Source organism: Phoenix dactylifera, chromosome 8 (assembly GCF_009389715.1).
Source record: "Phoenix dactylifera cultivar Barhee BC4 chromosome 8, palm_55x_up_171113_PBpolish2nd_filt_p, whole genome shotgun sequence".
NCBI lineage: Eukaryota > Viridiplantae > Streptophyta > Magnoliopsida > Arecales > Arecaceae > Phoenix > Phoenix dactylifera.
In genome coordinates, this window is record NC_052399.1 from 6,987,876 (window position 1) to 7,009,560 (window position 21,685).

The 21,685-nt window shown below is 39.6% G+C and overlaps 3 protein-coding genes across 3 annotated transcripts; 2 read left to right on the forward strand and 1 right to left on the reverse strand.

Moving 5' to 3' along the window:
• The first annotated feature begins 418 nt into the window (after positions 1-418).
• On the forward strand, positions 419-9,009 carry LOC103716015 (dr1-associated corepressor-like). Its single transcript, XM_008803842.4, has 6 exons — positions 419-718; positions 2,949-3,021; positions 3,860-3,953; positions 8,169-8,285; positions 8,369-8,429; positions 8,514-9,009. The coding sequence occupies exons 1-6, from the start codon at positions 686-688 to the stop codon at positions 8,898-8,900; spliced, it is 765 nt and encodes a 254-aa protein (XP_008802064.1). The 5' UTR covers positions 419-685; the 3' UTR covers positions 8,901-9,009.
• An 867-nt stretch (positions 9,010-9,876) lies between these two features.
• Positions 9,877-10,674, forward strand: LOC103716014. Its single transcript, XM_008803841.4, has one exon. The coding sequence runs from the start codon at positions 9,877-9,879 to the stop codon at positions 10,672-10,674; it is 798 nt and encodes a 265-aa protein (XP_008802063.1).
• Positions 10,675-18,026: 7,352 nt separating this feature from the next.
• Positions 18,027-21,360, reverse strand: LOC103716034 (protein kinase PINOID-like). Its single transcript, XM_039128532.1, has 3 exons — positions 21,347-21,360; positions 18,655-19,340; positions 18,027-18,103 (listed from the first exon to the last, which is right to left on the reverse strand). Exons 1-3 carry the CDS (start codon positions 21,358-21,360, stop codon positions 18,027-18,029), a joined length of 777 nt encoding a protein of 258 aa, XP_038984460.1.
• Positions 21,361-21,685: the final 325 nt, after the last annotated feature.

The following is a 21,685-nucleotide window of genomic DNA, read 5'->3' on the forward strand; positions in this document are numbered from 1 at the left end:
GATTAAATAAAGAGTATTAATATTTTTTATTTATTTTTAGATTTTAAAAGGAGTTGCGATGTTAGAAAACAACGATATTTTTTTTTCCTCAAAAAATCATGTTCTTTGAAATCCCATGAAAAAGTGCATAAATAAGAAATAAAGTTGTACATGGATTATCTATTTACTTTTTTTTTTATAACTATTCATCAGAATATTTTATTTATAAAATTTGATCGACAAAATTTAAAATAACATATTTCTTTCTCAATTTATTATATAATATAAATCATTCAAGTATAGATGTTAAAGGCATAACATATAATAAAATCAAAGATGTTTTCAAAAATTCATGATTTGGATATCTAGTGGTTTCTATGACGCTGGTTATTCATCGAGATTAATATACTCGGACCATGAAAGTTGCTGCAAAGAATATTGGCAGGGGAAGCACTGGGGAACGGTGAACACGTACCGTAAATCAGACGGCTCGGCCGCTCGATCACCTCCATCAGCCACGCCCGTAGACACCACGTGTTCTAACAGGAGAAATAACCACAAAGAAAAAAAAATAAAAGAAAATTAAATTTTTTTTGGGGGGCAAGGTGAAACGGGCTCCCGATCCGAGAGCCGCGTTTGAGCTAGAAATTGGGAGAGATCTCGAATCGAAAGGCCAGCTTCGAGCAAGGAGGAGGGGGAGGAGGAGATGAGGAAGAAGCTCGGCACCCGATTCCCCGCGGTTTGTTGCCTCGCTGATCATATTCCCCAGTTTCTTCTTGTTTTCGTTGCAGTTCTCTTCGTTAATTCGGCCCTGACGGGCGATTTGTAGGGTTTTGGATCTAGTTTTAGGTTCTTTCTGATAGTATGATTAGGATCTTGAATGGATCTATCGTTTGGTGCTCCGATTTAGCTGTTTCTGCTTTAAAATTTCGATTTTCGCGATGATTAATTGGTATTGGTCTTTGAATTTGGTTGATACTTAATGTTTTTACCTAGTCCTAATCGGGGAAGAAGGAATTGTTCCGAAGTTTCGATTTTGGATGAAAGCTGAGATCTTTGGGTTCATCCGGGGCTACTGTTATAGTGGATCAGATGTCTTAAAAGAATACTACTGACCCCGCTGAGTGCCGCATGCTAAATTTACACTGCCACGGCCGTTTCTACGAGCTGGTTGTAATGGCGAATTCCATAACATAAGTCTTAGAAATCAATTCACAGGTTTGGATTTATGGCTAAAATTACTGGAATTGGTGCTTTTTGGTTCGGGATGTGCCACTTATTACGTGGTTAGAGTGGTTGATGACATGTGCAGGTGTAGATGGGTCTTCTGCACTGAAAGGAAACTAGTTCTCTTCTTCATCTCTCAGAGACAGGATTTGAACCACGTCTTGAGAAGAGTTTAATCTCTAGAAAACTACTACTGAATTCTGCTTTCTGTTTCCCATGGTCCTTTCCCACTAATGGCCAATTATTGATCATTATATCTCCTAAACTTTTTCAGCTGCCATAGCTGTTCGGAAACTGTGGCATGAATGCCTAAATGGATCATTCCCAATTCTGACCACCAAAGCCTTCTCCTTCTTCCAATTTTCTATTGCACCCAATTTTGGCATGAGTAGCTCTGTTCTTTCTTCATAAGGGTTTCATATTTTTATGCGAGATTGTTTTGCTGTAGCCATCTGCCATCATGAATCGCATGTTTGTTTTTTGCATGTCTATAACTGGAAACAGTAAGTTCAGCATGGATGTAATGACTTCTCTTATCTAGTTTCAAAAAGTTTGTTCTGACTCCCTTTTCTTCACTGTTAAAGAAAGCAGCAACTGAAATTATTGAAGTAAGGTGGTCTGACTTATTGCATGAAAGTATGGTGCTGTTTGCACATGCATAAGACACTGAAGTGTGCAGTAAAACAATCGTAGATCTCTTCCTCAGTTGGCATCATTTGTTCCCTTCAACTGAACATGCAAACCCCAACTACCGGGGGAAAACACTGTGTATGCTCTCAAGTCACAGCAAAAGATTGAGCCATTAAATATGCACATATAATGTGCTCAGTTAGACAGGATTCCTTTGAAAATTGCGATCCTTTAATTCCAACATGCAGGTGTAAAGACAGACAATCCTTTTCTTATTACCCCTCAAATTTCTTTCAAGTTACAACCAAATCCCAATCACATGTTTTGATTTTCCAAAATTGAAGTGAAGACCTGAACACTCTCTACCTTTGCATCATTGCAACCCACAGTATGAGGCCTCATTTCAGTATAATTTTGATCCTTTCTACTGTCTAGACTGTTTCCTAAATTTGATTATTCCAATTATGAGCTTGATTTCTCTTATTTGTTTAGAAATTCTCAAAATTATGCATGTTTTTTTGGCTGGCTGAATGAAATTCTGATGGGAAGTTATTCAAGAATCACTTGTAAAAGTGACATTAATTATTCAACAATCGCTACACTCTTCCCCAACATTGAGCTTGTGCTGCGGTCCCAATTTACTGGAATTTTCCTTTAATCTTGTCAATATTCTGATTGGTTTGTCTTCATAATATATTTTAATACTTATCTTTACCTGCATTTGTTTGTTCAAAAAAAGAAAGTGCAGTTTTTATTTTTACTTATTATTGTATAAGTGATGTGTTACAGTAATTATATCCCATTTGCGTTACTGTCAAGTTACTGCATGCTGCATTCCTGCACCTCACCTATTGTCAAAGCTATACTTATAGCTGAAGGAGGCATAAATATTTATACATCCTGTAGATGATCTGTGATCAATAAAGAATCAGCACATGAAGCATCAAAACAAAAAAAAACCCTCTATATGATGATTTAAGTTGATGTCTGAGAGGCTGATGTTATTGGTGCATGTGATGCTTTAACTTATTATCTATGATCCTGTGCTGTGGTGGTGTTATTTCGTACGATTGGTTGAAACTGATCTCTTTTGCTTCATTCTGCTATTGCAGCCACGAATAAAGAAGATAATGCAAGCAGATGAGGACGTCGGCAAGATTGCATTGGCTGTGCCTCTTTTAGTTTGTACGTCATGCAATAATCCCAGCTTTCTTCTTATGCAATAGAAATTTTGTGTCGTTGAGCTGCTTCTATGTTGCAAATATGCATTAGATAAATTGCACTTAAAAGAAGCTATGACCTCTGAATAGCAAAATCATTTAATTTAATTTAATATAAACATGCTGCCTCATAGATTCAAAGAATAGCATGTATTTTTGCATTGATTCATACCTTACCATGTTGAGATCATTCGTTAGTTTAAAATCTGTCAATGAAATTATAACATAGTTGACCAAAATTGTTTTTTTCCCTCTTTAATTCAGAAACCAGAAGAGAATTTTTTTCCCTTTGTTCAAACTTCTATTCCTTAGAATATAAGATACTGAATTGATCTCATTTATATTGTGGTCTTTCTGTAACAGTGGCGTAGATGGCAAATTCTGTTACTCAAGGAAGGTCTGTTTGTGCATGCTTGCATGCATGCACACACATGCATGTGCTTGTATGCTAGCTTCTGTATGCGTGCATGATCCATTATTTGATTGAAAGATTTCTATACTCCAGCAATAACTAAATAGAAGAAGCCTTTGCTTGCAAATTATTAAGGATTATGACAATATCATGGGCAACAAGCATGGCTAATGTAGACATAAACAATTCATAATTACGATCTACCTTTAATTATTGCTTGTTATTTCATAGTTTAGCTTTCAAAAAGTTTTCATGGATGCAGTGTTCGAAAATGTTGTAGTTTGAATTTATGAAGATTTATTGAATGAATTGTATCTTAAAAAGTGTTGTAGTTTGAATTTATGAAGATTTATTGAATGGATTGTATCTTACTTTACTGACTGGCTTGCAGCAAAAGCTTTGGAGTTATTTTTGCAAGATCTTTGCAACAGGACTTATGCTGTTACTCTACAGAGAGGGGCCAAGACAGTGAATTCATTGCATTTGTAAGTTGACCTTCAAATTTTTTCTCCACACATTAATGAGGCTAAACATAGAAACAGTTAAAATTTTTTTTGATATGGATGCAAATCATGCATGTTATGATTAGCATCATTTGAATAATGTGGTGTCAAATAGCATACATGCTTAGCATATTCACCTTGGAAGATATGTGCAGCAAGCGTGATCTAGAGGCAAAATAGAAATTTTCACTGTAGAGTTTCCCATGTGGGTATCGCTTAATTGCATTTCAACCTGGATCATGAAATCAAATTTCATGGTCTTGAATGTTCTTGATGTCTTTACCTTAAAATCTGATTTAATAATTTATCACTCATGGCTGGTGGGGCCTATATTCTGTTGGTGTTCACAATTGTCAATTAGATATTGGTATAAGTAGCATATTGATATTGGTGATGAACTACAGGATTCAGAAATTATTAGTACATGTTTGTGCTACCTGCGTGATCGTATTACTTAACATATCTCATAGATTTGGTGCTAATCCTGCAGAAGAAGAGAGAAATTGATGCTTACATGATGTCATCAGATTTTTGTCTCATATGTTACTATATTGTGCAAATGCTTTACAATAAAAGGTTTCCAGTAATGTGAACTGTACGCTTAAATTTACAATAAATGCTCAGGATAAATGTCATGAGCTTGTGTCAAAATTTGACTCCTCTGCTTGTAATTTGTGCCTAAGAAAGAGATATTATTCCATATATTAGACTTTGCCATCTGTTCTCTTCTTCTATTGTGTTTCCTGGGTCCAGATAAAATTTTGAAGGTCAGTTCTTAGTTCCATGAATTTAAATTTGTGACCAATATGTCAGGTAACCTTACCTATCGACTAGCTTTAAGGTTTTATAATAGTTCACACTTTCACCTGCAGTTGCCCTAGCCAGCAATTTGCCTTTTTAAAGGGTTAAATTTAGGTCAGTGACAATCACAGAAGTCTGCTTCAGCTTTCCTTCGAGCCTTTGAGCTTAAAATTGTGCTTTCTGGCTAACCCCATGCTGATGAGAGAAAACTCAGATGATGATGGCTCTTTAGGGCATATGCTCACTTAAAATATAATGATCTTTATCAAAAACTTTTAATTTTTACAAAACTATAAAGTTGAAGTTAAGATTAATTTTTATTATCCTTGCTTGCCTATAAGTCTTCTTAACTAGAATCATATACCTAAGCTGTCACTCCTGCTATTCCTGTTGATTCTAAGCTCCTCTATATTCAAGTATCTTCTTATACTATTAGATTCTATCATAATTATTTATTGTCCAATACAATGATATCATATATGCTCCAAAAATTCGATGAATGCTAATTTCACACATTTTTAAAAGGTAAATTAAACCATTGAGCAGTGGTTTTCATATTTCAGTGTTTTTAATTGTACACAATCACTTCCCAGGTGCTTTTACATTCTTTATTTTTTGAGTGTTCTGCTTCTTTGTTCCCGGGCTTGCTGTTGACTCGGTCAACTAAGCAAGAATCTAATGATTTAATTATAACCATTAAAGTAATATATTATGTATACTTTGGATATTTTTTAATAATAAGTATATTTGAATACAATCCCTACTTATATGATATTAGATAAATCTATTGATCCTGAAATTGGAATGGGTGAACCATGATCGTAATTTCTTTCAAATCCAATGGAAGACTATTTTCTTTATTCACCTTCGCTTGGTTCTGGATCATCAAGATTATAGAGGAAGAAGCTCTGAACAAAGCATATTAAGAACTATGTGGTTCATTGCGTTATTTATTTTCTTTATTATATCAATTATGCATCAAATTCTTTTATGCAAATTCTGGCCGTGCAATTTTTGATAATATTAGGAGATTCCTATAGGATTTGATCTGAAGCAGTCAAAACTAATGACCTTTGTGGGGAAAATGGTCCAGTTATTGCATAAACAGTTTAATATACAGTATCATACTTTTCCCAACAAATCCAGGATACATTGACTAAAAGACAGATGTTTCAGCTGAAACTTTGTTTCCTGATGTTTGGAGTTAATCTAGTTGATACTCTTCTTATTCTTGCTTGTTACTGGTTGCTTGAGGAGTTCTACTTGATGATTTTAGAGTTTATAGAATCAGATTAGCAAAGTTCAGTGACTTTAGTTTAACCAAGCATGAAGGTGCTTTATAACTTGTTTCATGCATCTTCAGATGCCCGACACGATACTATGTTCCATGCTTTGAGTTTCGAAGGATGGAATTATTTTCTATGTTCTACAGGTTGAGCAATTGAAACTTTACTTTTATGAGGGGCACATTTATTGACATGGAAGTTTGAGAAAGAACATGATGTTGACTATATATGCACTCTTTAAGTCCTCTTCAAGATTTACTGTTTCGTATTTTAATTTGTTGCTTGAGCTATAGAAGTTATCATCCATCTTTTATAGGAGGTTGACTGCCGAATGTTGGACATTAACTGAAGAGTGAAGTTGCCTTTGCCTATCATGAATGGTTCTTGTAATTTGATGGATTGTACATGGATTCTGAAGATGACTGTTATATAATTGGGATAAATTTACATGCATGGCTGGAGTTTCGTTCTGAACTCCAAACCTGAGATGGTAGCAACTGGCTGCATGTCTTCCTGGTTGAGGATCTGGATGGGGCAGGTCACGACTCATAACTTCTTCACTTGCTCCAGGAATTCTTTTTTACTTTTGCTATCCCTGAGCTTGATCACCAACAAGGGAATTCTAGTGTTTTGGAGATTTTATCCAAAATGTATTGTTTGATCATGCCACGCGAATTGCTAGAAGCATATGAAGTGTATGGTTGTCCTAATAAAGAAAGTTTCACAAGGGGACTGGAGCAGGATGATTCCTCTTTGCTATCGAGTTGGGTCTGTTGGGCTAGTAGGAGACTCAACTGCCACCAGAAAATCACACTGACTGACTTGGTTCAGTCGGAACTGATCCTCAAATAGGTCAGTTTTGGGGGTTTCAATGGAAACTAACTAATAGGGCCAGGTTATATATGAGATGTTTATTTTAAATCTTTTTATTCCTTCATTCCATTAAATGCCAGGTAATAGTTTCTCTTTATCAAACTCCAATTTGCAATTTTAAGAAGATTGAAAATAATGGAATGTTAGATTTCAAGGAGATTAGAGGGCGTGTTACTTTTTTCTGATATTCGTTTTGTTATCCCGAGCTCAAAGTCCGTAGACATTTCTAGTTCCATACTTCAGAATATTTTAGTGAGAAACCACTAAAATGATGGATCAACGGTCCTGAAAAACAGCCACTCTGATAACTTTATGAACTGCATTCGGTTTGAAAGCCCAAGCATGACACAAGTTTCATGTAGGTATAGGTGATGTGATTATTTAGAAGTTTATGCTATTATACTACCCCATGTTATTTTAACTTTGACTTCTTGTTTGCCAGTTGGCGGTAATCTCTATCTTTTAGTTTCTTAAGTGTTCTGATCTTAATGTTAAAAGCAATCCTTTTGATCATCTAAAACAAGCTGGAGTTTTTAGAACTGATCAGACATAACAAAGATTATATGACCCTTTTGACAAGTGGGCTTAGTAAAGCATTGAAGATTTTCAGTAAAAATGTTGAGAACTAAGATGAAGTGGAAGGTTGTTTTAGGATTCCACCAGACGTGGAATTTGGTGACCAATATACTTGAAAATTTCATTTTCATGAGTTTCGTAAGGTGGTTTTAGGATTCCTGCCCCACGAAGATAAAATGGCGGACAAGTTTCACAGTGCCAATGCTTCAAGGTGTATATATTTACCTCTGTGCGTGTTTATGCATTTGTGTGTGTAAATACATGTATATCACATTTATGTACACTCAGGGTCCAATATAATTTCATTAAAAAGTAGAGAAGAGGGAAAACCACTAAATAGTTAGATTTTAGAACCATCATAGAAAGAACATTCTGCATGAGATTTTTCAATATAAGCTTGTGGCTGAATTTCGACATCCCATTTTGGTAAGACTCTTTTCTTTTCATATACATATTTCACATACCAGTGTACTTAATTTGGGTTAATAATTTGCACGTGCTGCTGTCACCCAAATGTTATCCTGCTCTTATTTTTTAAACTTGTGTTTAAGTGCTCTATATGTATTCTATGTTTCAAGAACCAAACAAAATTTTTGCCGCTGTTGCTACTTATGGAAAATTATTAGTAATAGTGTATCTTTACCTCTTCTGAATTCTCCAGAAAACAATGCGTGAAGAGCTATAGTGCTTTTGATTTCCTAACTGATGTTGTCAATAAGGTACCGAACCTTGGAGGCACAGAACCTTGTGGTGATGAAAAAGGAATATCCAGGAGAAGGTAACTCACTGACCATAACTTTCCATCCTTCAAAAGATGCATGATAAACATGAAGCAACTGATTTGTTGTAACCAATGCTCAGAAAGACCCTGCCTTATGATGGCGATGTGGAGGCCAATGCGGAGTTGAGGTCCACCAAAGTGGTACGGCCCCTGTGAATTATACATGCAACACCATTTTCACAACTCTAATCCCTCTCAAAAATCTGACCAACTGTTTCATGGAAGGCAACGAGGAGTGGTAACATTGGTCCAAGAGGACGCGGAAGAGGTAGAGGAAGAGGCAGGGGTCGGCCAAGAACAAGGGATGTTGGGTGCGTAAAATTTGAGGATGACAACGACATGTTTCCCGAGCATGGTGACCTGTCGGGGGAAATCGAGGGTGAAGAGAAAGGCCTAAGTGGGAAGGAAAACATGGCTCAGAGCGCAGATCCTTCCTGCAACTCTACATCAGTCATGGGTGCAACTTCAACTGCAGAGGCAGAGGCTAAGCAAGAAGGGTGTTCTGCTTGGCCTTTGCCTGATGTAGTGGGCAACATTGGCATAGAACCATCAAGACTTGTACATTTAAACATGCAGATGGATGAGGATGAGGATTATGACAATGAAGATTAGTGGATTGCTGGTTGACTTCCTACTGCTGCCAGCAAAGCAGTCGTGTTTTGTATTTAATTTCACACTATGACTGCACATATATTATGAAATTTAGCTATTTTCTGATGTCGTTTGCGTGACCAATTGCTGCATTTTTCTCTTGGCATTGGGCATCCAAGTCTAGATAAATTCCAGGGGGTGAAGTGTGAAAGACTTGAAATGGTAATAGAATTTGCCTCTTCTGCAGTGGTGCGTGTAATACTGGTGAGGAGAATGAAGTTTTGCCAAATGTTCGAAGAATCATAAGATCTAATTTGAAGTCCCATTGATGCAGAACTGTTGAGACTTGTATTCTTTACAGCGAACCATGCGGGCTATCTGAAAAAAAATGAAAAATAAATATTAATATCCAACTTCAGATACAATACTCCTGATGGTTACTAAAAATAAATTAATTTATTTTTAAATTATATTTTCACTAATTACCTTTAACTCAACCAAAGTACGGTGCGTGGTCCTTGTTTTGCCTGGAGGCCCTGGAGACCGCCGAGCCTCTGTGCAACGTTCGTGACGGTTCGTCTCCATCCATTACACACTTCCAGCTGCACTTTTTCTCAGCTCACACTCTCACCTTCCCTTCCCATCTCTAACTCAGGAGCGGAAACCCTCGTCCCCAAACCTCCCGCCGTCCTACAAACTCTCTTCTACGGCTCTCTCTCTCTCTCTCTCTCTCGCCTGAAAGCAAGTAGAAATGGAAGTCCAACAAAGGAAAGAAGCAAAGATGGCAACCAAATCCAAATCATCGAAGCGCCATCCTTCCTCTTCCTCCGATCCTCCCGAAACCAAAACTAATTCCAAACCCCACCCAAGTCCAACATCTCCGAATCCAAACGGAGACCCGCCACCCGTCCCCGATGCCCGCAAAAAAAACCCTAACCCTAAATCGTCCAAATCCACCAAACCCTCCCCCTTATCCCCGACCATTCCCAAATCCCCCATGGAATCCTCGAAGCCCCCAAAACTCGACGCCGTGATGCCTGACGACCCCTCCTCCGACCCCGCCTCCCCCTCCCGCAAGAGCGACCGCAAGCGCAAAGCCCGCGACTTATCCGAGGAAGAGCCCTCCGGCAAGAGCTCCCAGGCCGGCCAGCGCCGGCTGGCCGACGACAACGCCGTCGCCGTCCTCCGCGCCGCCGTCGACTTCCGCTCCGCCACCGGCTCCATCCCGCTTCCCTCCAACATGGGCATCTTCTACGACTTCGTCAAAGCATCCCTCCCAACCCCCCTGACCAAGGAGCAGGTCTACAACAAGCTCCGCCACCTCCGCCACAAGTTCCAGAAGTCCGGTCCTCCGGGCTCCGGCCCCAACGACGGCCTCGTCCACGATCTATGCACCGAAGTTTGGGGCGCCGTGGACAAGAAAGATGATAACAAGGAGGAAAAGAAGGCCAAAGAGGGCACTCCGGTGGCGGCCATCAAGAATGGGCATGCGGCACCAGTGGCTGCCGAGGAGGAGGAGGAGCAGCAGGGTGATGGGGAGGAGCGGGGAGTTCATGGGCTTGATTCCTTGCTGTATGTGAGCACTGCAGCTGCGGAGCACTGGAAGGCGAACGAGCTCTGGGGTGTGTCGTGGGAGGCGGGCTTGAAGCGGATGGATCCCTCCAAGGCGAGAGTTTTGGAGGAGAAGTGGAGGAGGCAACTGGGCGACGAGATGAAGCACCAGATGGAGTGGTCCAAGACAAGCAGGGAGCTTCTGGCGTTGCTGAATGATGCGTACAAGGGTATGAATACATAGGTTTCCTTAATTCTCTGAATAATGAATGAATTGTACTAGGTTTGTTTACAAACATTGCATTTTGGACGTTTAGTTGGAATTTTGTATGAGTGGATTAGATAATGCTGATATGGTTTAGGATGGTATGTAATGTTTACCCCATTGTTATTCTGTTGATGCTGCTGATGTTACTGTTATGTAATTGAACTCCTGAAAAATCCTCTTTCATGCATTGAATTCTCTAGTTTAATTGACTTTACAGTGTCATACTTAGTTCTGCTTTTTCTGTTCAAGGCAATGCTTTTTCATATCTTGAATACTGTTGGTATTATATCTCATAACTCATCCAATGAGAAATATTCTTGCTGAGAGTACCGGTGGAGAAGTGGTTGTGTTTTCTGCAGCATGGTTGGATGCATAGCTATCTTCAACGTTTTTGCTGATCTGCCTGGTTTAGTTATTGATGCAGCCAATATATTGGGTAAAGGATTTTTAAAATGTTATGTTTTTCCTTTCATATCTGGTTTCAGAAATGAATTCTAATGGTGCAGGTTAATGAGAGTCTGTGTGAGGGGTTAGTTCAGAGTCTGTTTACCAATGCATCCAAGGCCAAGGATTAGTTTGGTATAAATTCCCAAACTCGAGGTGGTGTCTGTTACAGACTGCGGAACTTTCCTCGTATATGTGTGTGTGAGTGTTATGTTTTTCCTTTCATATCTGTTTCAGATGTGAATTCTAACGGTACAGGTTAATGAGAGTCCATGTGAGCGGTTAGTTCAGAGTCTGTTTATTAATGCATCCTAGGCCAAGGATTAGTTTGGTATCAATAACCAAACTTGAGGTTTGTTATAGACTTCGGAACTTTCCTCTGATATCTAAGCTCTAACAGGCTTTGGAGGACACAACCCACTTACGTGGCAAAATACAGGGATGACTTGTGGCTAGGGGGTGAAAGACCAACCAAGATTGGATATAGCTGGTTTTCTGCAAAATCTATTTCAATAGAGCGTATGATGTTGATGGCTCGAGGTAGAGCACTCAATGGGCTAGGGTTGCCTCTATTTCGCTTTACCAACCTCAGGGAAACTTCGAATACAGGTTGTCATCGTTTGTTCAGACAAAATTCTTGGGTGCTAAAATCCAAAGTTGAGAGAGAAACAATCCAAATCGTGCGCTAAGGTCCCCAAGCAATCACTTAGTGGAAAAGGAAGTGATTGAGCGATGACAACCAAGAGGTGGGCTTAAAAGCGACCATCCTTTGAAGAAAGCGTAATAGCTCCCTAGTCTAGTTCCATGGCACCGAAAATGCCTCAAGGCTTGAGTGATTCACCGAAGCGACGAGACCTTGAAAGTTGCTTTTTCAAGTGTCAGGATGTTTTGTCATTGGGGAAGGTTTTTGGTGACAACATCTAGAGATATCAGAAGTGAGAATGCTGACATGAGTAATGAAAAATCTTGTGAAAAACATGATCGCCTACCTGTATGTGTGTGTGCGTGTGTGTATATGCTGTATTTTGAACAATTTTTGTAGATTCTGGCATTTACTTTATCTTCTCTTCCTCATTAAGCTGAGGATTTGTTATGTTTTAGAACTATCCATATTTATGTTTTCATTTGATGTCAAGCTATAATTATATTTCATTGTCCGGCATTAAGGAACTGGAACTTGTTCTGACCAATTCTCGCTCCCATTACTTACCTTTCCGTCTATATTGTCTTCACAGCTCACCACCCAAACCTTACCTTTATTCTCCTCTTTATGAACTTTTTGTCCATCTTGTATCAAACTTTGAAACATTGTAGTTTGCATTCTTTGTGAAGTGGGTCGAATTAACCAGCTAAGTTCTATAGCTTTGGACTCCACTTCTATAACATTGTTGATGCTCGTAGGACATTACTCCTAGCATGCACACAAAGAAAAAAGACACTTTCACCATCTGTTCTGCGACCCTTCTCTCACCACACTAGGACCTGTCCCATCTAGTCTTGTCGGCGCTATTTGCGGAAGATGCAGTTGTGCCCTTTCATCCTATAGCCACTTGGTACTCCATGACTCTCTACCAGCCTGTTCATGATACTTCACCCTAATTTGTCACAGGTCATTTCTAACTCTCAATGATTGAGTGTGGTGGTGAGTGGATGGTTTGTAACTTGGAAGTGATTGTGATAATTCATAGGAGTAGTTCAGCAGATGGGATGGTACTATGGTAGTTCGAACCTGCTTTTATTTTATTAATCTTCATTTTATGGCTCTCTCCTTTTTTTGTAATGCCAACCAGGGAGGTTGTGCTGATATTTTTGGTAAGAACCCAGGACGGTGGTTTCCCTTTGAACTACGTACTGCACTATAGTGAAAAATGTTGATCAGACATCTGTTTAGCCAATTGAAAAATTGGATTATGATTTACTTTAGCTTGACAACATGATTGTTGGATTGCAGATGGATATGGAACATGGAATGATACTAATATTAAGAAATTTTATTGATATGTTCTCGCCTTTTGTTTAATTTATTATAAATAATAATATGACATAAATTTTTATAGTGCTAGAGATGTACCATATAAAGGAATTATATTTGTAGATGTTTTCAAGTATATTTAGGATTATGCGTAGTTCAGAAATTAACGGTGATTTGAGTGTGAAGGAGAAACCTATTATTCTTCTGTTATGTTATTAGAAAAAAAATGTTGACATTTCACTATACTTGATGATTTCTAATCAATCTCACCTGATACTCAGAATGACTAAGAGTAAAGTGTCAGCTCTTGCACTGGATTCTTTTTTTATGGGCTAGTCTGAAATTATGTGCCAATTGTCAACACTTTGAATTGACTATAATAGGATAGGCTGCTTATGGAGTCTCAAGTGTCTTATTGTTGCGTCCAAGTGTCAAAAAGTGCTTGTGCTGTGGAAAAGCTAAGTTCTTGGGTAAAACAAAAATTTATGATACTTAAGTTAGTCTCCTGGTGTCTGCGGGAAACAGAAAACATAATTACAAATAAGCAAAATTTATTGTGAGAAACACATGAAAATATGTGGAAACCAAAATGAAAAGAAAAAAGGAATTTGTTTTAAGTGGCATCGACACTGATTTCAACATGGGTGAATAGTAGCATGTTTATATTAATGTTCTTCTCATTCATTTTCCCCATGTTTCAAACCATCTAGGGTTTATGTTTCAATAGTGGATAGGAGTAGAGGATCTGAGAATGGATACACATTCCGTTTCTGTAGAAAATATACTGGAATCTCTAATATTTAGACAGCAACAAGAGGTAACAAGAAATCTGTCTCTCCTCCTTGCTACATCTTTTCTGTGATGACCTCTCTCAGTTCAGATTTTGGAGGAAATTTCCCAAAAGAATTGCATTGGTCTCCTTGGAAACTCCTACTGTAGTGGGAATGGGTTTCCCGTATACTTGCTCCCAGACCCATCCAACTACCAAAAAAAAAGAAAAAGAAAAAGAAAAAGAAAGAGAGATAAAGAGAAAAGGGGGAAAATTTAAAGTTTGTTTCTTATTATTCTTCATCCTTTTTGATTGCTCTCTAGGGTTTGTAGGCTTTTTATATTCAATGAGGAGTATAAATTCAGATATTAGATTTTGGTTCAGCATAAATGGACAATTAAACTTCCGAGCTAATTAATATAGTGTCAAACTGCAAGCTAAGATTGAATATTTGGGAATTGAGGCTGTTTAAATTCTCACAGTAATACTCAAAGCATGCATCAAAATTAACTTATGTTCTGACCAAAAAAAGGAAAGTGAACTTCAGCACATAACAGATCATAACCAGCAAGAAGAGATCTGATTTTTTTTTTTTCTCAAAAAAAAAACACTAAAAAAGGGCACCAAAATAATGAAAAACACTGCAAATAATGAGATTATGTGCTATAAGTGATCTGGAACATGCATGGAAGTAAGTAAAATAACTACATGCTTTCAATAAATAAGGCAGAGAACCAGTTATTATTTTAAGAAAAAAAGAAAGGAAATGGTAATGGAATATTGAATAAGTGGGTAGAGAAGAGAAGATTTTAATGGAGAGCAGGAGCCAACACTCAAGGCAGTGGTTCTGCAGACTTTACACCTCACTCAGGACAGTACTTTGAGGGGCTGTATCGCAGTGTTGCTTCTTGCTCCACTCCCCACCGGAGGTAGAATGACCTAAAGAAGCACCATCACTAGTTTGCTCTCCAATTATGCAGAGGTTACTGCTCAAGGTATATCCCGTGTTTTCAATTTTTTCCGTGTTCTGGGAAATAAATTGACCCTCTGACATTCAATTTCGTTGTGCAGCTTCTTCAGTTATTTTACTTAGCTTTCCTGATTAGACCTGTGTTTATTGCAAGCATGTTTGCTGATGTTTGTGCGCATGTCTGTCTGTTTTGAATGCCGCTGATTGCATTCTCACCAGCTGCCTTCAGCTTTTGTCTTCGGTAAGTATTTGATTCTGCCTGTCTTGCTGAAAGTGTGTTGGAAGAACGCATCTTCCTTTCAATGAAACTGTACATCGACATTGGTTTGAATTACCATCGATACCTGTCGATATCTCAAGTATATATAATCTGCCACCAAAGGATTGCTGATGTATGATGGAGATGGGCAATCAGCTGAGCAAAGTCATATCTGTTTTGGCCTTGCTGCATTTTTTACAGTGATTGCTGCCCTTGTGTTTTACATATCAAATTTATGTCTATGGTGCTTTGGTGTGCATGGTGCTAATATCGGCACTTTGCATCAGGGTCCATTATTGATTTATCACATTTTCCCCTATGGTTAGGAAGCATATGCAGCGTATTTACTAATGTAAACGATATTTTCATTATTACTACTGTTATCATGTCTAAGCAACCCTATTTGGTCATCTGTGTGGCCATACAGGAGAGGCACCTTTAGGCTCATCTCTGTAGCCTGGTTCCTTAGTTGGATGTCCTTCGACCTCATCCCTCTACGGGTTGGGTATGGTTGCTGAAGCCTTTTTCTTTTTGCCCGTAATTCGTCTGCCCTTCCCATGTTCAGCGAAGCTCAACGGGCTTGCTTGGGCAAGTTGTCTGCGATTCAGTTCTGTTGCTGATTCCTAGTTGTGAACCTGCCTCACTAAAGACCGATGCACAGCGAGGCATGGATGTTTGTGTGGTTACTGGATGGTTTTGTCGAGGAGTTGGTGGGTAACCGAGATGGCTGACCGTAGTGCAAGGCCGGTGAAGGGGTTCTCTGGCGGTGAGGATTGGCCGAACCAGAGGAAGGGTGTGGACAATCGGACATGTTCCAGTGTGGTGCAGGGCATTCCCTGACAACCGACGTATAGGAACCATTGGATCTTTGAGGAGGAGATTGAAAACCTCCAATGGTACTTTGTGGAGGTTTTCGAGCTACCCGAGGAGTGAATGGAGGCGGAGATGCAGGCGTGGGAGACGACAACGGTCGTCACTCAAAGCCTCGGCTAGAGGGTCTCCGTTTGATGTAGTCTCAGGACTCCATATTATACATAGTTCATATTTTTTGTTGTTTTTGTGTTTTCCATCCAAAGCCATGTTTAGGCTTAGATTTTCAGTCGAGTCATGTACTAGTACTACCAAGCAAAAAGGGTCTACCTAGGTAATGATAGGAAGCCTAACCCAATTCTAAACCACTATACTTAATTGCTTGAGCATTAGCCTTTCTTCAATGCTCACGGCCATCACTTATCTTTAGGAATGGAGGAGGATGGATGATAGTCTTGGAAATACAATTATGCATGTTGAATGTATGGAAGAAGGGAAGAAGTTAGAAAAAAAATGAAAAAAAAATACTATTCACGTGAACAATAACCCGACCCATTACTGTTTACGGATTAGTAACCCGGCCTATTACTGTTCACGTGAACAGTAACCCGATCCGGTTACTATTCTTGCGAACAGTAACTCGCCCTATAAAAAGAGAAGACAACAATCAAAGAAATGGAAGAAGAAGAAACCCTAGAAAGGTGAGTACCATCATGGGCAAAGCTCTGAGATATCCTTTTTTATTCTATTTTCATTCTGTTTCTTGACCTATTTTTTTTTGGAGCTACCTTCTTGACCCCGTCATCCTTCATCTCGATACCTTGGTGGAGCACGGTTTGAAGATTCTCATTGGATTGGAGGGACCAAACTCGTAGAGGTAATTATTTGACTAATTCTATCACCATCTTTTGCCCAATTCTTATTTTTTCGTCCATCAATCATTATCTCCACCTATCATCATTACCATCGTTGTCATCTATGACATTCTTGGAATCCTAGTTTACTAGCAGTATTTTTTTATTGTTCTGTTGTGGTTATTTTCAGTTTGCTGCACTAGTTATATTTCATTGATTAAGCTTCCTTGATAAAATATCTATTATGTTCTGTTTTGCATTCACATATCTCTATGATAATTTTTTTGGATAATGAGATTTGCTGAAGTGTCTAATCAATCACACCATAATTGATAATTATAAAATCAATCTACATCTGTAGTAATCGATTATAGGTTGCACCAAAAGTGGTATCAGAGCAAATATATCTTGCATATCTAAAAATCTTCATTATTGTGTTTGCATCATAATATTCATTTTTTCTGCACTTTAAATTCTGAGAATTAAATTTTTGCACTTCAAACCAGAGAAATATATTTTCTGGATTAAAAAAACAGTAAATTATATTTTCTGCATTTAAAACTACAGAAATTTTAATTTTTGGAGTTAAAAAAACAGAAAATTAGTTTCTGCATTTAAAAAAAAATTCTGCATTCATTTTCCACATTAAAAAATAAAAATATTTCTGCATTATTAATTTTTGTATTAAAATATTCATTTTTGGCATAAAAAATAAAAAAATCCAAAAAAATTCTAGAAAAAACTTTGTTTCACCTCCATAACATTAGAAGCATCTCCGAAATAGTTTTGGATCAAATCGTAGCCTACAATCATGTCTGATAATTAGTAAGATGCATTTAGAACCTAATAACAAACCTTAGAGCAGATTCAATGACAGGTAGAATACCTCTCCACCTTATGACTAGACTAGAATTGAACATACTTGAGATAGTGAGACTTAGGAGAGAGAAAATCCATCAGGATGAACCAAGACGTAGAGTCAGACCTCAAGGTAGACAAAGAGTCCATCAGAGGATGGTCGAGAGTAGTCAATCAGATGAGATAGAAAATAAATTACATGACCGACCGTCACGTAGGAATAGAGAGAGACCACCACATAGAGAACCCCCTCATGCCAGACGTTGGGATGATGGCATTAAGATTGATGTTGGAGATTTTGAGGGGTGTTTCCAGCCATATGCTTTTTTTGATTGGGTCGACAAAATCGACCAATATTTTGATTGGAAGGAAATTCCTGAGGAAGCCTCAAATTAAAGGGACATGTACAGGTTTCGTGGAAGCAACTCCAGGAACGAAGAGTTCAGCAAGGTAAGGATAAGATCTATACCTGGAGTAAAATGAAGAAGAAGTTGAGAAAGCGATTTGTCCCATTGGATTATCGCCAAAACCTCTACTTGAAATTCCAAAACCTCCGACAAGGGACTAGGACCGTGGATGAGTACACCGAGGAGTTCTATGAGCTCCAAGCAAGAAACAGCCTTAGTGAGGAGCTCATTCATGTTGCTAGTAGATATGTCAATGGCTTGAGACGAGACATGCTGGACCAAGATGTTCGATGTCTTGAGTATTGATGATGCCCATCACCGCGCAGTGAGAGTGGAAGCTAGGGCTGTTAACGAGCCGAGCTCGAGCCTCCTCGAGCTCGGCTCGGCTCGTTTCACAAAATTTTAGGCTTAGGCTCGGGCTCAGTAGGCACAACAAAGGCTCGGGCTCGGGCTCGTAAAGCCCGTTTGCCCGAGCCCGAGCCCGAGCCCATCCCCATCCCCATCCCCATCCCGGAGCTTGGTTCATTGTCGGAGAGAAGAATGAAGGAAAGAAAGAAAGAAAAGGAGAAGAAAAAGAGAAGAAAGAAAAAAGAAAAGAGAACCGAGGACTCACCGGTTCGTCGTCGCGTGCGGCGGCCGCCAGTTTCGGCCGCGAGCACCGTCGGCACGGGCGTCCATAGAGGCCGATAGGAGCGGAGGAGAGCCAGGTTCAGGCCTTTGAAGAACGGATGGGCTTTGACGTCGGCGGCTCCCCGTTTCGAACCGAGCCGGGAGGCCGGCTCCTTGATGAGCAGACCGGAGATGAGGTCCCAGGCGGTGGAGTCTGCCGGGCCGCGAGCAGCGGGGAAGGCGAGGGGCTGATTGACGATGTTGCAGAGGATGGCTTCTTTGGTGGGCTCCGCGAAGGGGGTGCGACCATAGAGGATCTCGTAGATGAAGACGTCGTATGCCCACCAGTCGATGGCGCTGCCGTGTGTCTGGCCAGAGGCGACCTCGGGGGCGATGTACTCATAGGTCTCGACGAAGGAGCAGGACCAGGCGGCGACCGGCTCGGCTATACGAATCGGCGGTCCGGGAGAGAACCGGGCAGCTTGCTGGTACCGAAGAGGCGGTGGGGGAGGCAGGAGGGGTCGGCAGGGGCAATGGGGTCTAGCGGTTCGACGGTGGGGGATGCAGTGGACTGAAGGGAGAGGTCGAAATCTGAGAGCTGTGGAGGATGTTCTCTGGGCTTGACTCTTGAGGTTGCAGTACACGATTCCCAAGGCCAGGCTGGCCAGCAGTATTTCCACCGCGTAGAACCTGGAAGGGGATTTGAAATTTTGAATGCGGGCAACAGCATGTCGGGAACAAAAAAGGAAATTTTTACGAGCTCGTTCGGGCTCGTGAGCTACTCGGGCTCGAGCTCGGGCTCGGGCTTGAATTGAAACGGGCCTTATTTTGAGCTCAGGCTCGGGCTTGTTTGACTAACGAGCCGAGCTTTTACCGGGCCGAGCTCGAGCAGCTCGAGCTCATTAACAGGCCTAGTGGAAGCACAACAAAGATGAACTAGTGGTCAAAAATGGGACTCAAATAAAAATTCCATTACCCAAGAAAAGAGTCAGTTCGAAAATAAGGCAATAAGTTTCTAGAACTCTACTAGGACCATAATTGCCCTAAAGCCCAATTTTTTCAAGATTGTAAGCCAGCTACATGCGCAAGCCTAGCCAGGCGAGAACTGGAGAGTCTAGCTATATTGGAGTTGCCTTCTCCATTGAGCAGCTGAAGAATAAAATATTTTATGGCGTCACAGTCGTTCTAGAATAAATGGTTGCCTCTTTACAAAGGGGGATGTTAGGTGATAGTGGTGACAAAAGAAGCATTAGCATGCTTTCACTTCCATGACCACATTTAACACGCATTCTTTTGAGCGCTATGCAATTCTTTTTTTTTTTTCTTAAGGGAAGAAACTTGGTGGGAGATGGTTTGGCTTTCACATTGTAATTAAGAACTCTGATGGATCCCATTAGATGCATCAGCAATGCCTAAATTTTCTGTAGTGACTGTTCGCATGCAAATGCATTCATTCTCTCATGAGCTTAAGAACGCTCAGTACTTCTGCTGTTTTGAATACAACTTTCTTTTTAAACTAGATCTCGAATTCAGTTCACCAAAGACACCCTTCTTGGTATAAAAATGATGTGTTTTTTTGTGTGTGTGTGTAAACCAATCACCTAGATTTATTTGCTGTTTAGAAGAAGTTGCACTTGTGCCCATTATCTTCCTCATTTTATTACATACTTTATACAAGAAAAAAAAAGCGTCTACACGACTCTCTCTCTCTCTCTCTCTCTCTCAGAGGGGAAAAAAAATCTACACGCTAAGAGGCACCATGATGACCCGCCAGCAAAGTTAGTATTTTTGCTTAGGGTCCAAATGCACCCCATCCATGCTATGAATTAGTCTTTTTAGTTAATCCCTATGGTTATTGATGATGAGAGCAATCACCACTTTTGTGTTGCCCGCTGGAAAGTTACCAGCTTTTCAAAAAAAAAATAAAATTGAGTGCAATTATCATCATCACTAACACTTAAAAGATGTCCACGACTTGTTTAGGTTGGTTTAATTTGTTCTCTTATGTTTGGACTTTAATTTAAGTATCTTGGGTTACTTTGGACTCCTTTCCCTGGCTTTAAATCTGTGGGTGGGCAATGTAGATGCTGCATGTGCATGCGTAAATGGGCACGTATGTTCGAATTACATGAATGGTGCAAATCACATATATTATATCAGCACGAGATACATTTTCGCATCCACAGATCCACACGAGGGGTTCTTGCTTAATAATACAATTATCCAAAAAAAAAAAAAAATTGTCCGACCCTTACGAGTTACGATAGAGACCATACTTACCATTCATATAATACGACTACGTATGAAGCCTAGCTGCTCTGAAAAAGTTGAATACCCACTTAGAGGCATTTAAACAGGTTCTGCCTCACTAAGGTCTCAATCGAAATCATAACATTGGTTCCCCAGCCTAAGGTATGGATCCGTTTCACAAAGATCTTGATGTATTTTTTCTGCTTTTATCCAACATATAAGTCTCTTAGCTTGGTCAGATATATCCAGTAAGTCTTATATATATATGCTTGCACGACCAAACCTATCCATTTTGCTCTCATCAATAGAACAAGCAGTCCTGTCACCCTTGGAGGTCTGTCGGTTCTATCTTGGATCTTGTTCTGATTCGGGTGGAAATCTCCATGCATTGCAGATTTTATTCCCAAAAGATGTGGCTCTATCATGTCAAGGTTTTGCATATGTACCTAATGTCAGGCATAGTTATTATGTGGAAAGCAGCTGGTCAGCTATGCACCCCAAAAAGTTTCCATTTAAAAGTGATAGGGCAAAGTTAATTATCACCATGCATGATGTATTAAAGCTGATATATATGCACCCTCATGGAGATATTCTCTAGTGCTGGAGGACATAATAAGCCAACTAGCCATGGTGTGTTTTCACCGGACACTTCTCTTCTTCTTTTTGTTGAGAAGGATTAAGCCAATGAAGACGAATCCGGAGAGGAGAGGAGCATTCTGCTAAAACTCGTGTGTGCATGCACTACGGAACCTTCCATTACAAACCTAAAGTTTCAATAACCCCAC

What these genes read in the sequence shown, in the direction of transcription:
- LOC103716015 (XM_008803842.4), top strand. Translation starts at nt 686, where the DNA reads ATGAGGAAGAAGCTCGGCACCCGATTCCCCGCG. An exon ending in GGCTGTGCCTCTTTTAGTTT is followed by an intron (nt 3,022 to 3,859) that starts GTACGTCATGCA and finishes ACTGGCTTGCAG; the next exon opens with CAAAAGCTTTGGAGTTATTT. An exon ending in AAAGGAATATCCAGGAGAAG is followed by an intron (nt 8,286 to 8,368) that starts GTAACTCACTGA and finishes ACCAATGCTCAG; the next exon opens with AAAGACCCTGCCTTATGATG.
- LOC103716014 (XM_008803841.4), top strand. Translation starts at nt 9,877, where the DNA reads ATGGAATCCTCGAAGCCCCCAAAACTCGACGCCGTGATGCCTGACGAC.
- LOC103716034 (XM_039128532.1), bottom strand. An exon ending in CCGCACGCGACGACGAACCG is followed by an intron (nt 18,104 to 18,654) that starts GTGAGTCCTCGG and finishes ATTTTACTCCAG; the next exon opens with GTATAGATCTTATCCTTACC.